The following is a 21,597-nucleotide window of genomic DNA, read 5'->3' as shown; positions in this document are numbered from 1 at the left end:
ACACGCCCCCCAAAAGTGGCCAAGGTGACGCAGGACCAGAGCTGCAGACCCACCAGGTCTGTGTGCTAACCACAGCACCATGTTGGGGACACTGGGCACTACACACTAGGTAGCTCGGGAAGTTCACCGACAAGAACTTCCAGAGCCGTGGACCCACCAACAAACACCCATCCTTGCAACAGACGGCTGCAACGCACATGCGCACAACCTACTACAGCAACCTGCCCAGAGTCCAAATCTGCGCATGCGCACGGCTTGCCCACTCTCCCCGACCTCTAATTGCGCTCAAGCCGCCGTTCTGACGCCGGCGCATGCGTACGGCCGGCGGTTTGCGCGAGCCTTTCCGTTTCCGGTGCGCGGTTCCGGAAGCCGGCCGGAAGTCGGGGCGTGACGAGCGTCCTAGCGCCAGGAGCGGGCCGCGAGAGCGGGGAGCAGCCCGGGCGGGCCGGCCGAGGAGCCGGGACTCAGCCGCCGCCGCCGCCATGGTGTTCTACTTCACCTCCAGCGGTGAGTCCGCGGCGCCGCCAGCCCCTCCCCCTCCGGCCCCCCATCCCCCGCCTCGGCCCCCCCGACCCCCTTCTCCTGTGTCCCTCCGGCCCCCCATCCCCCGCCTCGGGCCCACATCCCCCCGCCTCGGGCCCCCCGACCCCCTTCTCCTGTGTCCCTCCGGCCCCCCATCCCCCGCCTCGGCCCCCCGACCCCCTTCTCCTGTGTCCCTCCGGCCCCCCATCCCCCGCCTCGGCCCCCCCGACCCCCTTCTCCTGTGTCCCTCCGGCCCCCCATCCCCCGCCTCGGCCCCCCCGACCCCCTTCTCCTGTGTCCCTCCGGCCCCCCATCCCCCGCCTCGGCCCCCCGACCCCCTTCTCCTGTGTCCCTCCGGCCCCCCATCCCCCCGCCTCGGCCCCCCCGACCCCCTTCTCCTGTGTCCCTCCGGCCCCCCATCCCCCGCCTCCGGCCCCCCCGACCCCCTTCTCCTGTGTCCCTCGGGCCCCCCCATCCCCCGCCTCCGGCCCCCCGGCCCCCTTCTCCTGTGTCCCTCCGGCCCCCCATCCCCCGCCTCGGGCCCACATCCCCCCGCCTCGGGCCCCCGACCCCCTTCTCCTGTGTCCCTCCGGCCCCCCCATCCCCCGCCTCGGCCCCCCCCGACCCCCTTCTCCTGTGTCCCTCCGGCCCCCCATCCCCCGCCTCGGCCCCCCCGACCCCCTTCTCCTGTGTCCCTCCGGCCCCCCCGGCCCCCCGCCTCGGCCCCCCGACCCCCTTCTCCTGTGTCCCTCGGGCCCCCCATCCCCCGCCTCCGGCCCCCCCGACCCCCTTCTCCTGTGTCCCTCCGGCCCCCCCGGCCCCCCGCCTCGGCCCCCCGACCCCCTTCTCCTGTGTCCCTCCGGCCCCCCATCCCCCCGCCTCGGGCCCCCCGACCCCCTTCTCCTGTGTCCCTCCGGCCCCCCCATCCCCCGCCTCGGGCCCACATCCCCCCGCCTCGGCCCCCCCGACCCCCTTCTCCTGTGTCCCTCCGGCCCCCCATCCCCCGCCTCGGGCCCCCCGACCCCCTTCTCCTGTGTCCCTCCGGCCCCCCCATCCCCGCCTCGGCCCCCCCGACCCCCTTCTCCTGTGTCCCTCGGGCCCCCCATCCCCCGCCTCGGGCCCACATCCCCCCGCCTCGGCCCCCCGACCCCCTTCTCCTGTGTCCCTCCGGCCCCCCCATCCCCCGCCTCGGGCCCCCCGACCCCCTTCTCCTGTGTCCCTCCGGCCCCCCCATCCCCCGCCTCGGCCCCCCGACCCCCTTCTCCTGTGTCCCTCCGGCCCCCCCATCCCCCGCCTCGGCCCCCCGACCCCCTTCTCCTGTGTCCCTCCGGCCCCCCCATCCCCCGCCTCGGCCCCCCGACCCCCTTCTCCTGTGTCCCTCCGGCCCCCCGGCCCCCCGCCTCGGCCCCCCCGACCCCCTTCTCCTGTGTCCCTCCGGCCCCCCCGGCCCCCCGCCTCGGCCCCCCCGACCCCCTTCTCCTGTGTCCCTCGGGCCCCCCCATCCCCCGCCTCCGGCCCCCCCGACCCCCTTCTCCTGTGTCCCTCCGGCCCCCCCGGCCCCCCGCCTCGGCCCCCCGACCCCCTTCTCCTGTGTCCCTCCGGCCCCCATCCCCCCGCCTCGGGCCCCCCGACCCCCTTCTCCTGTGTCCCTCCGGCCCCCCATCCCCCGCCTCGGGCCCACATCCCCCCGCCTCGGCCCCCCGACCCCCTTCTCCTGTGTCCCTCCGGCCCCCCATCCCCGCCTCGGGCCCCCCGACCCCCTTCTCCTGTGTCCCTCCGGCCCCCCCATCCCCCGCCTCGGCCCCCCGACCCCCTTCTCCTGTGTCCCTCGGCCCCCCGATCCCCGCCTCGGCCCATCCCCCTCGGCCCCCCCGACCCCCTTCTCCTGTGTCCCTCCGGCCCCCCGATCCCCCGCCTCGGGCCCCCCGACCCCCTTCTCCTGTGTCCCTCCGGCCCCCCATCCCCCGCCTCGGCCCCCCCGACCCCCTTCTCCTGTGTCCCCTCCGGCCCCACTCTGAGATAGGCGCGTCCCGCCTCGGCCCCCCGACCCCCTTCTCCTGTGTCCCTCCGGCCCCCCATCCCCCGCCTCGGGCCCCCCGACCCCCTTCTCCTGTGTCCCTCCGGCCCCCCCATCCCCCGCCTCGGCCCCCCCGACCCCCTTCTCCTGTGTCCCTCCGGCCCCCCCATCCCCCGCCTCGGCCCCCCCGACCCCCTTCTCCTGTGTCCCTCCGGCCCCCCGGCCCCCCGCCTCGGCCCCCCCGACCCCCTTCTCCTGTGTCCCTCCGGCCCCCCATCCCCCGCCTCGGGCCCCCCCGACCCCCTTCTCCTGTGTCCCTCCGGCCCCCCATCCCCCGCCTCGGCCCCCCCCGACCCCCTTCTCCTGTGTCCCTCGGCCCCCCATCCCCCGCCTCGGGCCCCCCCGACCCCCTTCTCCTGTGTCCCTCCGGGCCCCCCCATCCCCCGCCTCGGCCCCCCCCGACCCCCTTCTCCTGTGTCCCTCCGGCCCCCCCATCCCCCGCCTCGGCCCCCCCGACCCCCTTTCTCCTGTGTCCCTCCGGCCCCCCCATCCCCCGCCTCGGCCCCCCCGACCCCCTTCTCCTGTGTCCCTCCGGCCCCCCCGGCCCCCTGCCTCGGGCCCCCCGACCCCCTTCTCCTGTGTCCCTCCGGCCCCCCCCATCCCCCCGCCTCGGGCCCCCCCGACCCCCCTTCTCCTGTGTCCCTCCGGCCCCCCCCATCCCCCCGCCTCGGGCCCCCCCGACCCCCTTCTCCTGTGTCCCTCCGGCCCCCCCATCCCCCGCCTCGGCCCCCCCGACCCCCTTCTCCTGTGTCCCTCGGGCCCCCCCCATCCCCCGCCTCGGCCCCCCCGACCCCCTTCTCCTGTGTCCCTCGGGCCCCCCCCATCCCCCGCCTCCGGCCCCCCCGACCCCCTTCTCCTGTGTCCCTCGGCCCCCCCATCCCCCGCTCTGGCCCGCCCCGACCCCCTTCTCCTGTGTCCCTCCGGCCCCCCATCCCCCGCCTCGGCCCCCCCGACCCCCTTCTCCTGTGTCCTCCGGCCCCCACCTCCGCCCTCGGGCCCACATCCCCCGCCTTCGCGGCCCCCCGACCCCCTTCTCCTGTGTCCCTCCGGCCCCCCCCATCCCCCCGCCTCGGGCCCCCCCCGACCCCCTTCTCCTGTGTCCCTCCGGCCCCCCCCCATCCCCCCGCCTCGGGCCCCCCCGACCCCCTTCTCCTGTGTCCCTCCGGCCCCCCATCCCCCGCCTCCGGCCCCCCGACCCCCTTCTCCTGTGTCCCTCGGGCCCCCCCATCCCCCGCCTCCGGCCCCCCCGACCCTCTTCTCCTGTGTCCCTCGGGCCCCCCATCCCCCGGCCTCTGGCCCCCCCGACCCCCTTCTCCTGTGTCCCTCCGGCCCCCCCCATCCCCCCGCCTCGGGCCCCCCCGACCCCTTCTCCTGTGTCCCTCCGGCCCCCCATCCCCCGCCTCCGGCCCCCCCGACCCCCTTCTCCTGTGTCCCTCGGGCCCCCCCATCCCCCGCCTCCGGCCCCCCCCGACCCCCTTCTCCTGTGTCCCTCGGCCCCCCCCATCCCCCGCCTCTGGCCCCCCCGACCCCCTTCTCCTGTGTCCCTCGGGCCCCCCCATCCCCCGCCTCCGGCCCCCCCGACCCCCTTCTCCTGTGTCCCTCCGGCCCCCCATCCCCCGCCTCGGGCCCACATCCCCCTGCCTCGGGCCCCCCCGACCCCCTTCTCCTGTGTCCCTCCGGCCCCCCATCCCCCGCCTCGGGCCCACATCCCCCCACCTCGGGCCCCCCCGACCCCCTTCTCCTGTGTTCCTCGGGCCCCCCCATCCCCCGCCTCCGGCCCCCCCGACCCCCTTCTCCTGTGTCCCTCGGGCCCCCCCATCCCCCGCCTCCGGCCCCCCCGACCCCCTTCTCCTGTGTCCCTCGGGCCCCCCCCATCCCCCGCCTCTGGCCCCCCCCGACCCCCTTCTCCTGTGTCCCTCCGGCCCCCCCATCCCCCGCCTCGGGCCCACATCCCCCCGCCTCGGGCCCCCCCGACCCCCTTCTCCTGTGTCCCTCCGGCCCCCGCCTCCGGCCCCCCCGACCCCCTTCTCCTGTGTCCCTCGGGCCCCCCCATCCCCCGCCTCCGGCCCCCCCCGACCCCCTTCTCCTGTGTCCCTCCGGCCCCCCCATCCCCCGCCTCGGGCCCACATCCCCCCGCCTCGGGCCCCCCCGACCCCCTTCTCCTGTGTCCCTCGGGCCCCCCCATCCCCCCCGCCTCGGGCCCCCCCGACCCCCTTCTCCTGTGTCCCTCGGGCCCCCCCATCCCCCCGCCTCGGGCCCCCCCCGACCCCCTTCTCCTGTGTCCCTCGGGCCCCCCCATCCCCCCGCCTCGGGCCCCCCCGACCCCCTTCTCCTGTGTCCCTCGGGCCCCCCCATCCCCCCGCCTCGGGCCCCCCCGACCCCCTTCTCCTGTGTCCCTCGGGCCCCCCCATCCCCCCGCCTCGGGCCCCCCCGACCCCCTTCTCCTGTGTCCCTCGGGCCCCCCCCATCCCCCCGCCTCGGGCCCCCCCGACCCCCTTCTCCTGTGTCCCTCGGGCCCCCCCATCCCCCCGCCTCGGGCCCCCCCGACCCCCTTCTCCTGTGTCCCTCGGGCCCCCCCATCCCCCCGCCTCGGGCCCCCCCGACCCCCTTCTCCTGTGTCCCTCGGGCCCCCCCATCCCCCCGCCTCGGGCCCCCCCGACCCCCTTCTCCTGTGTCCCTCGGGCCCCCCCATCCCCCCGCCTCGGGCCCCCCGACCCCCTTCTCCTGTGTCCCTCGGGCCCCCCAATCCCCCCGCCTCGGGGCCCCCCCGACCCCCTTCTCCTGTGTCCCTCGGGCCCCCCCAATCCCCCCGCCTCGGGGCCCCCCCGACCCCCTTCTCCTGTGTCCCTCGGGGCCCCCCAATCCCCTTCTGTGTCCCTCAGGCCTTCTCAACCCTGCAGCCTCATCCCCCCTCCGACCCACAGCCCTGACTCGGGCCCCCCAATCCCCCGCTGGGCCCCCCGAACTCCTTCTCCTGTGTCTTGCCGACCTACTCTGTTGTGTGCTAGCCACTGTCATTGCTTCTACCTGTGGAGAGGCTCTGTCTTCGTCTTCCCTGACTCCTGCTCCTTGGAAAGTGGAAAGGATGCAGGAATGTTCTACTTCACATCAAGTCCTCTGGCCCCCTGATAACCTTGTTGCCTCTCCTCAGGAGGCCACACCTCACAGTTTGAAAACCTGTGATCTAGGGGATTCCTGTGATGTCATACACTTAAGTCTTAAGTGGCCAGAATTAGAGAGAGAACAATAACCTCCTGGGAGTTATTTAAAATATTGTCCATTGAAACCCAAGTGCATCAGATCATACGAGTTGAAAGGTTCTGCTGCTGGTCATCTAATCCATTCCTGTAGCTTTGTGTCAGGATTGATTTCATTTTCACAAAACCATCCCAGGTCACTAAAAGTCCCCCAAAGGGGCTGATTCATAGTATGTGAGATATGGTTGATATTACCACCATTGTATCTGCCATATAGGTAAGTAGCCTTTCTTTCTGTGGAGCTCCTCCAACTGGCTTGGGATCAGACCCCGTGTTTCTAAAGGAGACTTTTCTCTACAGTGCTTCCTCCATGTAACTTCTCACCGTGCTGACTTCCGTCTTCTGTTTTTCAGAGGCCAGGTCAATGTTGCGTGAAACTCTTCAGTCTTGATGGTTCAGCAGATTTCTCTACTTCCTGTATCTTATTTGTAGCTATCCAGTAAAAATCTGGACTCAGTGTTATATTTACACTGAGACCTAGATACGTTTTTATTTTTATCAATATAAGCTAGATGTTAGTCCCTGTTTACTGTAATTTCTGAGTTTGTAAGCAATTGATAATTTGGCTGGCTCTAAGTACTGCTTATGTTCACACACAGTATGGTTTTTACTCAGTAATCATGGAAACTAACCATGTGTCACTGTGGCCAGTGACCTAGGCTAGCATATAACTTTATTTTTGCTACTAAGGTTGTAACTCTGTGTTGCCATATGTAAGGGACCACCTAAATGACTGTATAACATGGTTAGGCAGTGGTCCTTCCTCCCAATTTTCTCTACAGTTGGATATCCCAAAGTATATTGCCCCTCTTGTTCCCCTGCCTTGTCGTCAAGTGCGCTGTCCCTTGCTGAGGGAGTTATGGGAGAGCTGCCCAGTTTTTCCCAGAATGGCATGATACAGATGTCTAGGCAGAGTGGTGGGTGTGCACACCCAAGGAGAGAGAGGAATTAGGTAGGATGCTTCAAGAACTTAGGTTTCAGAGTAGCAGCCGTGTTAGTCTGTATTCGCAAAAAGAAAAGGGGTACTAGGGGCACCTTAGAGATAAATAAATTGGTTAGTCTCTAAGGTGCCACTAGTACTCCTTTTCTTTTTTCAAGAACTTAGGTGACTTGTCCAAGGCCACAAAGGGAGTCAGCATCAGAGCTGTGAATTTCTGACTCCCAGTCCTATGCTGAGATGATAGGATTGCACCCTACTTTTTTTTATATAAAGCTAAAGTGAGCCCGAACCTCATGAAGTGTCTTGCCCCGAGGACTGTCATACTGCTGACTAGTCTTCCAAGGGAATTGGTGGAAACTTAGTTCTTTGTTCTCTATGACTTTTTAAAGTGACTCAGTCTTGCTCTGGCCCCGGGAAGGGAATGGGATGGATTAGATGTTCGGAGATGTAGATCAGGGGTTCTCAAACCAGGGGTCAGGACCCTTCAGGGGGTCACGAGGTTATTACATGGGGGGGGGGTCATGAGCTGTCAACCTCCACCCCAAACTCTGCTTTGCCTCCAGCATTTATAATGGTGTTAAATATATAAAAAGTGTTTTTAATTTATAAGGGGGGGTCGCACTCAGAGGCTTGCTGTGTGAAAGGGGTCACCGGTAAAAAAAAAATTTGAGAGCCACTGACATAGATGGTGTATTTGTCAGTACCTCTGTGCACAGTTTTGTCTGAAACGCCTTTTGATGTGTCCTCTTTCTATCCCTCAGTTGTTCCCTCCGTTTACACAATTTACATGGGAAAAGATAAATATGAAAGTAAGTACATGAAAATACTTGGCAAGGCTTGATAGGTTGGGGTTTGCTTTTTTTGCCTTTTTAACCTTGTTTTTTAATTTTTCTGTTTGATTTTACTGCGTTGATAGAAGGCAGATTTTTCATGATAGCTGCTTTGCAAATCATGCTATACAGTAACTTCTTATGCAGTCTATAGCATTACTTTATACCATTGTCTGGGACTGGTGAGAGGGGAAGCTGTGTGTGGGCTTGATCTGAAGTCAGTGGGCACTCTGGACTTTTTGTCAGGCTATAAAATGGTCAAGGAAACAATGGTAGAAGCCTAGTATGGTTTGACAGCACTTTATTTGTTTAGTTTAATTGTTCCCTGCATAATTGGTCAGTTTTTTCCCATCTTGAGTTAGTGTTCTTCAAATTGTTTTCTGTTGCTGTGTCCTCTTCCAACAAACCAGGGTACAGTCCTGCTTTATTTCATGTCACTGCTGGCCATTCAGTACTTAAGGCAAAACCAAAATTAGCACTTCAATTGAAGAGAGTTGGTGCTTTTATCTTGGGAATTGCTCTCTTGAAAATCTCCTACATAGGATAGTTATGCAAAGATCAGTGTCTCCCAATAAAAAAAATCCCTGAGACTGGAGTGGAGGAAAAGGGGGAGAACTTAGAACTGTTCAGAGTTTTGGCCTTCGCACCTTTGTGCCTGAGAGCACTGTGTGTTTCAGGCCTTATTTGGGGATCCATCACACTCACTCTCCAGGTGCCATATTGTAGTGCAAACACTCTTGATATTAAGGCCCTTTAGCTTTTAAAAAGTAACTAGTGGTGTGTCAAAATGAGTTCAGGACCCTAACTCAAGCAATCATTTCCCCTCATTGCCGGTCTCCCAATGGGCCGTTTGGCTGGCTGCTGGGGGAGGTATCCTTCTTTGCTCAGTATTCTTTTTTTAATGCCTGCAGATGAAGACCTGATAAAATATGGCTGGCCTGAAGATATTTGGTAGGTACTGAAAAGAGCCATGTAAGTCCTTTATGCTTGTGAAATGAAATGCCCTTCATAGTGAACTTCAGTGGGAGGCTCTTCTGGCTACTATAGGTGCTATTCAGAATATTAACTAGTTTAAACACAGTCACAGAGGGCTGTTATAGAGTAGCACCTAGAGGTCCCAACTGAGGCTGGGGACACGCTGTGTTAGGTACTTTCTCACACACATAGTAAGAGCTGGTCCCTGCCCCCCAAAGCATTTGTCATAGAATCATAGAGTTGGAAGGAACCTCAGGAGGTCATCTAGTTCAACCCCCGGCTCAAAGCAGGACCAATCCCCAATTTTTGCCCCATATCCCTAAATGGCCCCCTCAAGGATTGAACTCACAACCCTGGGTTTAGCAGGCCAAAGCTCAAACCACTGAGCTATCCACATGGCTTGTGTGCACATGGAATAGGTGTGCCCACACATGGAGCTATTCAGGAATAGGTCCATTTTGGTCAATTTCACAGTCATAGGATTTAAAAAATTGTAAATTTCATGATTTCAGCTATTTAAATCTGAAATGTCACAGTGTTGTAATTGTAGAGGTCCTGACTCAAAAAGGAATTGTGGGGGGGGGGGGGGTCACAAGGTTATTGTAGGGGGGGTTGCAGTTCTGCTATTCTTACTTCGGCGCTGCTGCTGGAGGGGCGTTGCCTTCAAAGCTGGGGGCCCGGCCAACAGCTGCTGCTCTCCGGCTGCCCAGCTCTGAAGTCAGCACAGAAGTAAGGGTGGCAATACCAAGACCTGCCTAAAATAACCTTGCAACCCCCCTACAACTCCCTTGTGGGTCAGGACCCCCAATTTGAGAAATGCTGGTTTCCCCCATGAAATCTATATAATGTAGTATACAAGCACATAAAATACCAGATTTCGTGGGCGGAGACCAGATTTCATGGTTCGTGATGTGTTTTTCATGGCCAAGACTTTGGTAGGGCCTTAGTGATAGGGGAGACGGGCACAGAGGTGAAATAACATGTCCCAGGTCACATGGCAGATCAGCAACAGTGATGGGAATAGAACCGAGGTCTCCTGACCCCCAGATCAGTATCCTCTCTGCAGGAGCATGCTGGGTCTCCAACCCAATCCCTTTGTCTGATTTCTTCTTGTACATGTATATACACAATGTCACCATCATGTCTACTGTATACACACGCTGCCTGGCAGAGTGAAATATTCCCTGTCTTCTTGTCTCAGCTCTTGCCTTTGTTCTGGCTCCATGAGTTGAGCTTGAACGACTCTCAGAATCATGAGAGGCAAAAGCTGTGCATAACCTAAGCAGACCTAACTGGTCGCATGCACAGGGGTGGCTGTGGGCACTGCTCTCTACCACGCATGTTGACGTAGTTTTGGTCCCCCTACATGGAAAAGGAAATAATCAGAGAGGGCAGTTAGGACAACTCACTGTTAGCTGCAAATATACTATCGATGGCTGTTTGTGTTAATCCTTGCCAAATTTTCTATGTTGGCAGTGGCCAAATTTGCTTGGGGCCTTGTAAAGCTGTTAGATGATAAATGGAATGGGCCAGTTGTTTCAGTAGACAGGCTTCCACATACAAACCCCATCATCATAATTGATACTTGCTTCCTTGTTAGCCATTTCAGTTGAGAGGCTAACAATTGAGTGGGCCACATAGACTGTCCTCCCTTCTCATTCCTAGAGATGGTCTTTTTGGGGGTGGACTGAGGCATATTGGTGGAGCTAGTGAGTAAGAAGTGTGCCCTGCCTCTGCTTTTCTTGCACCAGCTCTGCAAATTGAGAATGTAAGACTCTGGGAGTATGTATACCCTGCCGTAAAACACCTGCGGTTGGCCTGTATCAGCTGTCTTGGGCTTGTGGGGCTTGGACTGCAGGGTTATAAAATTGCAGTGTAGCATCACCGGGCTCCAGAGCCTAGGCTCCTGCCTGAGCCCGGACATCTACACTGAAATTTTATAACCCGGGCACCCAAGTTCCATGAGCCCAAGTCAGCTGACATGGGCCACCTGTGAGTGTTTTATTGCAATATAGACATACCCTATGATGGGAGATCCTTGGGTCTTGTTAGAGTAACCGTCACTTTTAATAACATGCTTTGCTATAGTGATATACTAATTTGTTTCTCTCATATCATTATTTAGTTAGAAAGCCATTCTATGCATCCGATGAAGTGAGCTGTAGCTCACGAAAGCTTATGCTCTAATAAATTTGTTAGTCTCCAAGGTGCCACAAGTACTCCTTTTCTTTTTTTAGAAAGGGTAGACATCTATGTCATTTCCCTAGGAATCACTAGAGGGAGCAAATCGCAATATCTTATTCATAAGATCTTTCTGTTAATGTCTAAGTATATTATGTTTCAAAGAAAATATTTAGCTTTTCAATTTCCTCCTCTTACAGGTAGGTGAATATTTGCTCAAAGATTGAAACACCTGATAAGGTGTAACAATTCCGTTGCATGCTGTCAAATATGCATGTTCAGAATTTATTTTAATGCTTTTACCTATGGGACTCCTAGTCTGTTATGGCAAGCTGTATTGTAGCATTTATTTCAGAGCAAGAGACCCTCTGCTAAATGTGCCTTTTTATTCTGTAGGTTTCATGTGGATAAGCTCTCCTCTGCACACGTGTACCTCCGATTACACAAGGTAATCACAGAATCCTGGTGCAGTTAAACAAATATGTACTGATATAACAGTGACCTGCAAAGGATTGCTTAAAAATTGGGTTTGTATCTTCTCATTTCCAGAAAATATTTTTTCAGGAGTTGGCTTTCTCTGCTTATTTTGAACCCTCGAACTTTCAGGAATGTTAAGTCTAGTCCCTCCTGGTTTAGGAGGGTTTGTTGCCTCCAATATTTATTGAGATTATACACCTAAATGTGGGGGATTTGTGTTCTGATGATGCGCATAATATGCTAGGCATTATTCACACACATAGGAAGTCACGATACCTGCCCTGAAGATCTTACAATCTGAGGCTCCCATTCCACTATGAACTCTGAATGCATAGACCCACCTGCTCACAACATGGAGCCTCTGATGTTAATGGCGGTCTGCAAGGGCGCAGGTGTGTAGCAGAACTTGGGCATCTGTTAGTATGCAACCTAGGAAGGGCAGGGGAAATGGTGCAACCAAAATATAGGACAAAGCTGGAAGTCTCCTCATCTGAGTACAGCGCCTGATCAATGTTCCCTCTAATTTTTTCCATCCATGTGCAGAATGAATTTTGTTATGTGCACTAATATCGAGGTGATGTGTGCCACCAGTAGAAACAAAAAACCTCACTATAATATATATTTTTAAAAAGTTACCATAGGGATAATTACTCCAGTCAGGACAGGTTAAGCATTTTAGAACTCACTGCTCAAAGAATTAAATTTAAGCATAAAAGAGAAATAAAACCACAAATAACAGCACTTTGAAAGAATAAAATTACCAAGAATATATGTGCATTGCAGGAAGTACCAAGAAGTAACAACAGTAACACAAGTACATGTTGGGAGGGGTGTGTGTGCGCGTGCGTGCGCATCAGTACCCCCTTCTCTCTCCTGCCTTTGCCGTGCTCTGCACAGCAAGCAGGAGGGTCCCAGGAGCAGCTCGCCGGGGGCTCCAAGGCAGAGGGCAAGATCAACATGACTGCAGAGCAGCAGGGGGAGGGCGCCTGAACACACACCCCTGGATGTGCACGGTACCTGATTCACTCCTGGGTGACCGTGCAGCTTTGAGGGAACACAGCTCCTGGCTCTGCCATAGATTTGTGAGACCTAGAATGATTAGTCCTATCTCTACCTCATTCCCCTTTCAGTAAAATGGGGCTAATACCTCTGAGGGGTATAGAGGCAAAACTGTTTGTAAAGTGATTTGAAATCCTTGGCTGGTAGGTGCTATAGAAGTGTAAAGTATTCTAAGCTGTGTGTGTAATGCAGGGGCTCATACCCCTGTTTGCATAGCATGGTCCAAGTGCACTGTTGGTGTGGTGTTTATTCTGTGTTCATAAGTCCCATATTGCTCCCTCAAATGGCACAGTAAACCACTCATGTTTTATTGGTCTGTTTTAGGGGCAAACAGTGGATGATATTCCCAAAGAAGTTTTGATAGACTGCGCCCATCTAGTGAAGGCCAATAGCATTCAAGGTAACATTTACTATTGAAATTGGCAAGTCTCCTATGGAGGTTAAGGGACTGTGTACGGGGGCGGGGGGAGTGTGTCTGTGGGGGTGTCTATTCCATCCCAAATTCCTGAAATTTCTTGTTTTTGACATCAGAATAATGTGAAGTTTAAGTACACTTCATAGATTGTTGTTTTCATGGGAAACAGATGTCACTTGCAACAGCTGGTGCTGCTGCTGATATTTTCATACTGAAACTTTAATCTCCTGATTCCTGATGGTGCCTTTAAGCCAAAAGGGGTCTTGCAATTTTCCCTCTAATACCCACTTGAGGCCCTCTTTGTAGCAGGCAGCCTTCTGGCAAAGCCAGACTCCATCTGGAGTTAGTTAACACTTTTTTGGCCCTTGCTGCCACAGAACGCGATATAGCAAAGTCCTTCTGTTCCATTGCAATGCTGTTACTTCAGATAGGAGGAAGAGGACAGATCCTTACAAATGTTACTGACTAGAAGCTATGTAACACAGCATGACTCTGGCTGATTGTGGAGACTGCTCGTCAGAAGGTTTGGGGTAGGGACGGAGAATAGAAATATTTCCCACTTCTGAGCCGTTGATACAAGAACTCTCCTTTCTCCCCTTACTGCTCTGTAGGCTGCAAAATGAACAACATCAACGTGGTGTATACGCCGTGGACCAACCTGAAGAAAACAGCTGACATGGATGTGGGACAGATAGGGTTTCACAGACAAAAGGATGTAAGTGGTTGCTATGCAGCTGCAAAGAAACCCACCAGCTGACTGCAGTACCTTCCTTCTCCATCATACTGCCATATTGAGAGTGAGCATACTGAGTCTCACACAGGGGCTCTAAATCAGGGGAAACTACTGTGGTCCAGGGGCATGGGAAAAATCCCAGCTGTTTTTTGGTGGGCTAAACTAAGTTTCCACTTGGGTATCGGAATATAGTAAAGCAGCGGTTCTCAAACTGTGGGTCGGGACCCCATTTTAATGGGGTTGTCAGAGCTGGCTTTGACTTGCTGGGGCCCGACGCCAAAGCCTGAGCCCCACCACCCGAAGCTCGAGGGCTTCAGTCCTGGGCAGCAGGGCTCAGGTTAGAGGCCCCCTGCCTGGAGCTGAAGCCATTGGGCTTTGACTTTAGCCACCTGGAGCAGTGGGGCTAGGATGGGCTCAGGCTTTGGTCCCCCATCCTGGGGTCATGTAGTAATTTTTGTTGTCCGAAAGGAGTTGTGGTGTAATGAAGTTTGAGAACCCCTGTAGTAAAGTAAAACCACTACAACAAATGGAAGGCACAAGTTACAACAGGGATACAGAGCTGAGTAATTCGTTATGGTCAGTATAAAATATTGCCAATATACAACCAAGTGTCAGATACACTTTCTGCTTGAATTTCCACCTACGCTTGGATTATCGTCTTCAGTAAGATTGAAGCCCCTCTGGCCTGGTAACACCATAATCGCAGCTGGTTTGCTTCTGACTGGTAACATTTGTAATAGGTGACCCCTACCTTCTGGAAGTGGGAAGTCTTGAAAATCAGGCTTCATCGGATCCTTTTTCCTGTAAAATCTGGGTTTTTTCATAATTTTCAATGTTGAAGGAACTTCCAGACTTAAAGCATGAATCTAGTTGTCACTTTCAAAATTGCTGACAGTCAGACTTGCGTTCAGAGAAGAGTTCTCTCTTAGCACTCAGGTGAGCATCCTGCCAGGAAATCGTAAAGACTGACTTCCAGAGCACTAGAACGATGTGTGTAAAAGAGCTAGGTTGTCAGGGGAGAGAAGGAAAGATCGTCTAGCAGTAAAGGCCCAGGTCTTGGATCCGAGTCCGCCTCTCACCCTTCCACAGATTTCCTCTGTGACTTTGGGGAAGCCATTTAATCTCTTGGGGCCCTGATCCAAAGCCCTTTGAAGTCAATAGACTCGCATTGACTTCAACAGATTTTGACTCAGGCTGTTGGTGCTTGATTTTCCAGTCTTGAGAATTGGGATTGTACCTTTCTGGGTGTGTTAAGACTTTTGACTGTAAACTAGTTTGAGATCCTTGGGTGGCAGGTTCTGTAGAAGTGCAAAGTGCTTGTTAAAACACACATCAATACTGGGGAACCCTGGGTTGAAGACATTGGTCCACAGAATGGGCACAACACACTCAGCAGCATGAGCTTCCCTTGCCAGCATGTCCACTGAAACTCACTTCAGGATTGGGTGGATGACCATTCTGCATGATTCAGTCAATCCTGGGCCCCTCTGCTGAGACTGCAGCCAAGAAAACCCATTAGTGATAGTTGCGATGGTGGTTTGTGTTCTTGTGCCCGTCGGAGATTGTACTGAGTTCCCAGCTCTTTTCACACAGGCCACTGAACAGCACCAGATGGCCATGACTGTCCATCTGTTTAAATGAGATTCAGGAGCCAAATGTAGAGGAGAAAATGCTCCTTTTCTTGTAATTTACCTCACTGTGTGGAAAGTCTTTCTCAGTGAAATGCAAGGTGGAAGCGTTTTTTCGTAAGGATTATAGTTCTTTCCATCCCAAAGGTGAGAACAGTGACAGTGGAGAAGAAGGTGAATGAGATACTGAACAGGCTAGAGAAGACCAAAGTGGAGCGGTTCCCTGACCTAGCTGCTGAGAAGGAAGCCCGGGACAGAGAGGAGAGGAATGAGAAGAAAGCCCAGATCCAAGAGATGAAACGGAAAGAGAAGGAGGAAATGAAGAAAAAGAAAGAAATGGAAGATCTCAGGTGAGTAATGGCTGTGACTAACTCTAACTGTGAGTATTTCCTATCAGTGGTGGGAGCAAGACTTTGATCAGGGCATGTCGTGGTTCCTGCTGAATCAGTCGTACTCTGTTCTGTCTTAGACTGGTACAGTCTTAAGAAATAGTATTTGCTGTACCTGGCAACCCTTTCTTTGCCTTTGTCTTGAGAATTAGATGTATTCACCCAATTCACTTACTAGAAACTGGAGTGAGGAATAGTTCGCAGAGCTGGGAGTCAGGACTCCTGGGTTCTTTTCCCACCTGTGCCACCAACTTGCTGTATGAACTTGGACAAGTCACTGAACTCTGTGAAATGGGTAGAATTGCCTGCTATATCTATAAAGCACTGAATTGCTCTAGTGAAAATCAAAGCCTGTGTAGTGCTTGTCAAGCTTCAAAGCACTTCACAAATAGTGATTTTAAAAACACAAATTAATCCTAATGTACATGAAAGGCATTATGTACGCCTGTAAATGCACAGTGATGAACAGCTGCATGTGTTGATCTTCCAATCTGACAGCAGACAGGCAGAAAACATTTGTGACCATGTTGGTCCTTGAGAAAAGAGTAGATAAGGTAGATCTGTTAACCCCCGACTACCAAACAAACCTGGACGCACATGAGTGTGTCTGACCCTATGACTGCTTTGTACATATAAAATGTTACAATAAATAGTAAGTAATTTAGATGGTCATGAGGCTGGAATCGGGGAGCCTAGATCCCACAGCTCCTGTTGGTGCACTCAGTAATTCAAAGGAGCAATAACTTACAGCCCCAACACAGAGGCATCTGAGTCCCAGTTCAATTTCTGAAGGCAAGAGGAGTGCTGGTGGGGACATTGGATTACAGCTCACACCATCTCTCTCACCTATGAGCTGCTTTAGCCATCCACAAGCCACTTTTATAGTAATCCTCAAGCAAAGGATTTTATAACCCCTTCTTAGTTGTCTCGCTGGTAGTGTATCTGGACAAAGCTGTGAAGAATGTTGTAGAAAACCCATTCACTGGCTCCTAGTTGATGGACTATGGTGACCTCTTCTATCTCTGACTTAAGTGTTTTTTGTGCCAAGGTATCTTTGCTCCCCACAGTACACTGATTCTTCAGTTAGGGACGGAGTATGTTCTTCGGAAGACAAGCTGATGTTGAGATCTGATGTGTTTGAATTCCCTCTGAAGAATAGGAGGGCTAATCTTGTCGGCACTCTGCCCTGTTTCATAATGTACATTTAAAAATGCATCTTGCTACATAATTTCTCTTCCCTTACAGGAGCTACTCTTCACTAATGAAGTCTGAGAACATGTCTTCCAACCAGGTATGTTCAGGCTGGCACCTGTGAAGACCTTGCTTCCAGAGCCTGAATAAGAATCAGAGTAGGGTATGAGGATACAGATGCGAAAGCAAGTTTCAGCCCAGTAGCTGCATGTGGTGAATTGTTCCACGCGTTATCCCCCTCTTACCGTTGGAGTTACAGAACAAAATCCAAGGAGAGGGGAAGTGCATGATTACAGGGAAAGGGAGTCTCCTTCCTGCAACGTCCTCCAGAGATGTTAAACGGGACAAGGATGCATCCGCTCCTTTTTCTCTCCAGTCTGCTGCTCTGAATTCCCTTTGGTTGCGTACAGAGCCTCTTGTCAGTAGGGATGAGACGTTTTGTGTGGGAAGGATGACTGTGCTATGGTGGGACAGCCACCAAAAGGGGAGTAAGAATTTTAAGTGAAATTCTGTTTGTCCTTTTGCCTGTTTAGTCCAATGTCTGGTTTGTCTTGGGGCTGGTGGAATCACATATCTTTGTATTACTCTGTGACTAAAGGTGTACATAGTCCTTAAACCAAGGGTGTCTCACTTGTCCCTGAGGAGTAGGCAATCTAAAGGCCTGCTGAAGCCAAGACATGGGACAATAGACCAGGAGAGGAAGGGCCAGGAGACTATAGAGAGGCAGCTGAGATTACTTGAAGAGGTGGATTTAAAGGAGGAGAGAAGGAAGCATCTTGTGTTAGGAGCCGCATGCTATGAGACAGAGCTGGGAGTCAGAGCAGTGAGACAAGGACTGAGATGACCACGGGCAAACATAAGGAAAATGAGTGCTGAGAGATGAATGGGAGCTGGGTTACATAAGGAGCTAAACTGAGTGAGGAAGGCATCGTTTCCCCTGTGCGTACTAGGGCTCTTGCATCCCTTTGCTTTGTGCCTGGTATCCTTTCTTGTCAGCAAGTTAAGGAAGTATGGGCTGGATGAATGCACTATAAGGTGGGTAGAAAGCTGGCTAAATTGTCGGGCTCAACGGGTAGTGATCAATGGCTCCATGTCTAGTTGGCAGCCGGTATCAAGTGGAGTGCCCCAAGGGTCGGTCCTGGGGCCGGTTTTATTCAATATCTTCATAAATGATCTGGAGGATGGTGTGGATTGCACTCTCAGCAAATTTGCGGATGATACTAAACTGGGAGGAGTGGTAGATACGCTGGAGGGGAGGGATAGGATACAGAAGGACCTAGACCAATTGGAAGATTGGGCCAAAAGGAATCTGATGAGGTTCAATAAGGATAAGTGCAGGGTCCTGCACTTAGGACGGAAGAACCCAATGCACAGCTACAGACTAGGGACCGAATGGCTAGGCAGCAGTTCTGCAGAAAAGGACCTAGGGGTGACAGTGGACGAGAAGCTGGATATGAGTCAGCAGTGTGCCCTTGTTGCCAAGAAGGCCAATGGCATTTTGGGATGTATAAGTAGGGGCATAGCGAGCAGATCGAGGGACGTGATCGTTCCCCTCTATTCGACATTGGTGAGGCCTCATCTGGAGTACTGTGTGCAGTTTTGGGCCCCACACTTCAAGAAGGATGTGGATAAATTGGAGAGAGTCCAGCGAAGGGCAACAAAAATGATTAGGGGTCTGGAACACATGAGTTATGAGGAGAGGCTGAGGGAGCTGGGATTGTTTAGCCTGCAGAAGAGAAGAATGAGGGGGGATTTGATAGCTGCTTTCAACTACCTGAAAGGGGGTTCCAAAGAGGATGGCTCTAGACTGTTCTCAATGGTAGCAGATGACAGAACGAGGAGTAATGGTCTCAAGTTGCAGTGGGGGAGGTTTAGATTGGATATTAGGAAAAACTTTTTCACTAAGAGGGTGGTGAAACACTGGAATGCGTTACCTAGGGAGGTGGTAGAATCTCCTTCCTTAGAGGTTTTTAAGGTCAGGCTTGACAAAGCCCTGGCTGGGATGATTTAACTGGGAATTGGTCCTGCTTCGAGCAGGGGGTTGGACTAGATGACCTTCTGGGGTCCCTTCCAACCCTGATATTCTATGATTCTATTCTATGATTCTTTCTCTGAAAGCAAGTACCCTCACGTTCTGTTGCATTGGTGATATCTCCAGGCAAACGAGGAGCTCAGAGTGCCTCTCACAAATTTTAATTTAAAATCTGTTCACCCATCACATCCCCAGAGGCTCAGCAGCTGCTTGGGATAGGTTTATGGTTTTCATGGGGTGTTTTTTGTTTTTTTGGGGGGGAGGGGTGACTCTTCTGGCTGGTTTCCAGATCACAGATGACCGTGATAGAGTAAAAAGAACTATGCGGTTTAAGCAGCGGCTCCTCCTGCTATGCCTGTGCAAGCTGTGTCTGGTTAGTGACATGCCATATGAGGAAATATAAAGGAAATGCCCATGTATGGGGTCATCAGCCCTCTCTGTGTCTAAGCTACATGTGTTGTCAGACTGGTGCCTTTATGCTGGAGTCAGATCAAGTTAAGGTCACAAAGGGCTGATACACAGGAGTGCTGGCAAGAGACTGAGCTCCACTTCATGGCACGAGTCGCATGATATAGGTAAAGGTTACTGAAGTAACCAGGTCAAGGGTTATCCGAGCTTAATCGCCAGCCCCTGCCTCCCAGGGTTACACATGGATGGATGACCTGCTGTACTAGGAACGTGTGGCGCTCATTTACTGGATGGCTAGCAAGCGTTGCAGATTTTATATTTCATCTGTAGTTGTACAGTTGGCTGGTTGGGTCCCAGGCTTTGAGTTAGAGGGGAAATCTCTCAGTGGGGCATACTTCTTGAATGAATAGGAGAATACTAGTATTCAACATGTGAAATGTTAGCAGCAACATCCAAAGGACCTAGCTTTGGGATTTGTTAGTTTCAGAACTTTGACCATGAGCCTGTTGAGTAAGCTGAGGCTGATTTTGTGGCCTATGTATGGAAACCAGAAAAAACTCCGCCACTTCCTTAAACCATGGGAGAGACAGCTGACTGCACCAGCAGCTTTGTCTGAGCGTCTGCAGACTACCTAAGATTTCTAAAGGTGTCTGCACCTCCATTTGAAATTTTTTAGGGTCAGCAAATGAAGAAAGTGTAGTCCAGTGGCTTTCAACTTATCTCGCCAGTGTTAAACTTCCATTTTAAAAAGGTATCTCAATAATTCCCTTCTTTCTTTCTCCACAGGATGGCAATGATTCAGATGACTTCATGTGAATTGGGCACTCTCTCTTTTCTGAATCGTGAGATGGACTCTGTCTTAATTTTTCACTCTCAATAAGATGCCAAAAAACCAAATTCTGACTTCAGTTTCAGGCCCTGTTTGAACCTTCACTGGCAATATCTGACCAGATCTGTGCCATGTATCTCCTAAAGACAGTATCTTAACTGTGTGTGTGTGAGTGTGAGAGAAGGGGGGGTGGAGCATATGTTCTGGATCTACAAGGATCTTGATATATTTATTTTGAGGGAGGGGCTCTTAATGTGAGCTACAGGAGTGTTGTGCTGCCTTAGTGAATTGGCAATAGACTTATTTAAAAAATGTTTCCATTACTGTAATGTCTCCCTGGTATAAATTCAAGCCTGAAATCAGAATTGCTGGCCTGAGGACTCTGCTCCCCTCTTGCTGAGTGATTCTTGTTGATGGGATGTGTGTGTTCATCAAAACCAGGGGATCCCTATAAACCAGGGGTGCCTGTATTTGGCCCAGCTGATGGGCAGATTGAAAATCCGCCTGGAGCCAGAGAGCTCCACCTATCTTGCAAATGTAGTAAAGCGTAGCTGCCCTCGTTTTAATATGGAGCTGCCGCCTCTGGAGACGAGTCTTGGCCTGCATAGCAGCCTGACCATTCTGAGTGAGGTGGAGCAATGCATGCTGGGGGTGTGGTGTTAGGCTGCACACCTGTAGATGAGGATAGTCCTAAATTGGACTGGGCTACACGCATGGCTCCGCTCTTCTAAAGGATTAACTTTGCAAATAAAGAGTGTTGGCGTTTGAAAAGCCCGTAAGCCGACTCGGAACACGTAACTAAGTAACTCGTGATGTGATGTGGATAATAGTACATTCAAAATGATGGTGGTAACTATCGCAACATGTATATATGTTAGAATTAAAATCATAACAGCTGTTAAAGCGTGTTGCTGTCGGGGGTCCTCTGTTCACAGTGTTGTGTGGACTCAAAACATGGGATTGTAGCTGGGGGAGGAACATGAGGGAGGGCTCGCGTATGAGTAGTTGTGGAGATAGGGTAAGCGGGGGAGGGGGGCACCCTGATATTAACCCCCCCCTCCCCCCCACAGCAAGCAGCAGGCTCCTGGGAGCAGCTCTGAGGCAGAGGGCAGGAGCAGCACATGGCAGGGTGGGAGGGAGAGCTGAGCTGCACGCAATTGATACCCTGCTGGGCGGCTGCCGCACAGGGAACTTAAGGGAGCGGGGAGCTGATGGGGGGGCTGCTGCTCCACCCTGGTTCCAAGCCCCCCCCCGGGCTTGCGCCAACGGGCTGCTCCTCCTGAAAGCAGTGGACAAAGCAGGCAGCTTCCAAACAGTGTTATAAGGGAGCATTGCGCAACTTTAAACGAGCATGTTCCCTAATTGATCAGCAACGAAACAATGTTAACCAGGATCTATGTGTCTCAGCTGAGTGTTGTACAGGTCTGAAAAAGCGCTGTGAGTATCCTCTCTTGCTACAGTGGGGGAAGAGCAGTTTAAACGCACAAAGAGATCCAGTGTCTGCCCCCCTCTGCAGATCCGAATCCTCTCCTGGCCCCCACTGCTGCTGTTTTATCCCCCTTAGTCATGCCCCAGTGCAGCCTCCACCTCTGCCAGGGAAGCAGGTGATCTAGAGGAGTCGAAAGTGAGCTCTCTCTGGAGACTCCAGGATAGC

General features: G+C 54.0%; 1 protein-coding gene across 2 annotated transcripts; it reads left to right on the top strand.

The window, feature by feature from the left end:
- Positions 1–306: 306 nt before the first annotated feature.
- On the top strand, positions 307–20,846 carry CCDC25 (coiled-coil domain containing 25). Of its 2 annotated transcripts, XM_073335523.1 has the most exons (9): positions 307–507; positions 7,558–7,605; positions 8,538–8,577; positions 11,179–11,230; positions 12,643–12,718; positions 13,345–13,448; positions 15,242–15,444; positions 16,729–16,774; positions 19,901–20,846. In XM_073335523.1, the coding sequence occupies exons 1-9, from the start codon at positions 312–314 to the stop codon at positions 19,928–19,930; spliced, it is 795 nt and encodes a 264-aa protein (XP_073191624.1). In that variant the 5' UTR covers positions 307–311; the 3' UTR covers positions 19,931–20,846. The 2 variants fall into 2 exon arrangements, with proteins under 2 accessions (XP_073191624.1, XP_073191625.1); XM_073335524.1 differs by lacking the exons at positions 307–507; positions 7,558–7,605 and having other exon boundaries at positions 8,552–8,598.
- The last annotated feature ends 751 nt before the right edge of the window (positions 20,847–21,597 follow it).

Source organism: Lepidochelys kempii, chromosome 3 (assembly GCF_965140265.1).
Source record: "Lepidochelys kempii isolate rLepKem1 chromosome 3, rLepKem1.hap2, whole genome shotgun sequence".
Classification (NCBI taxonomy): Eukaryota; Metazoa; Chordata; order Testudines; family Cheloniidae; genus Lepidochelys; species Lepidochelys kempii.
The sequence above is the reverse complement of the archived record's forward strand: the minus strand, read 5'-3'. Positions and strand labels throughout refer to the sequence as shown.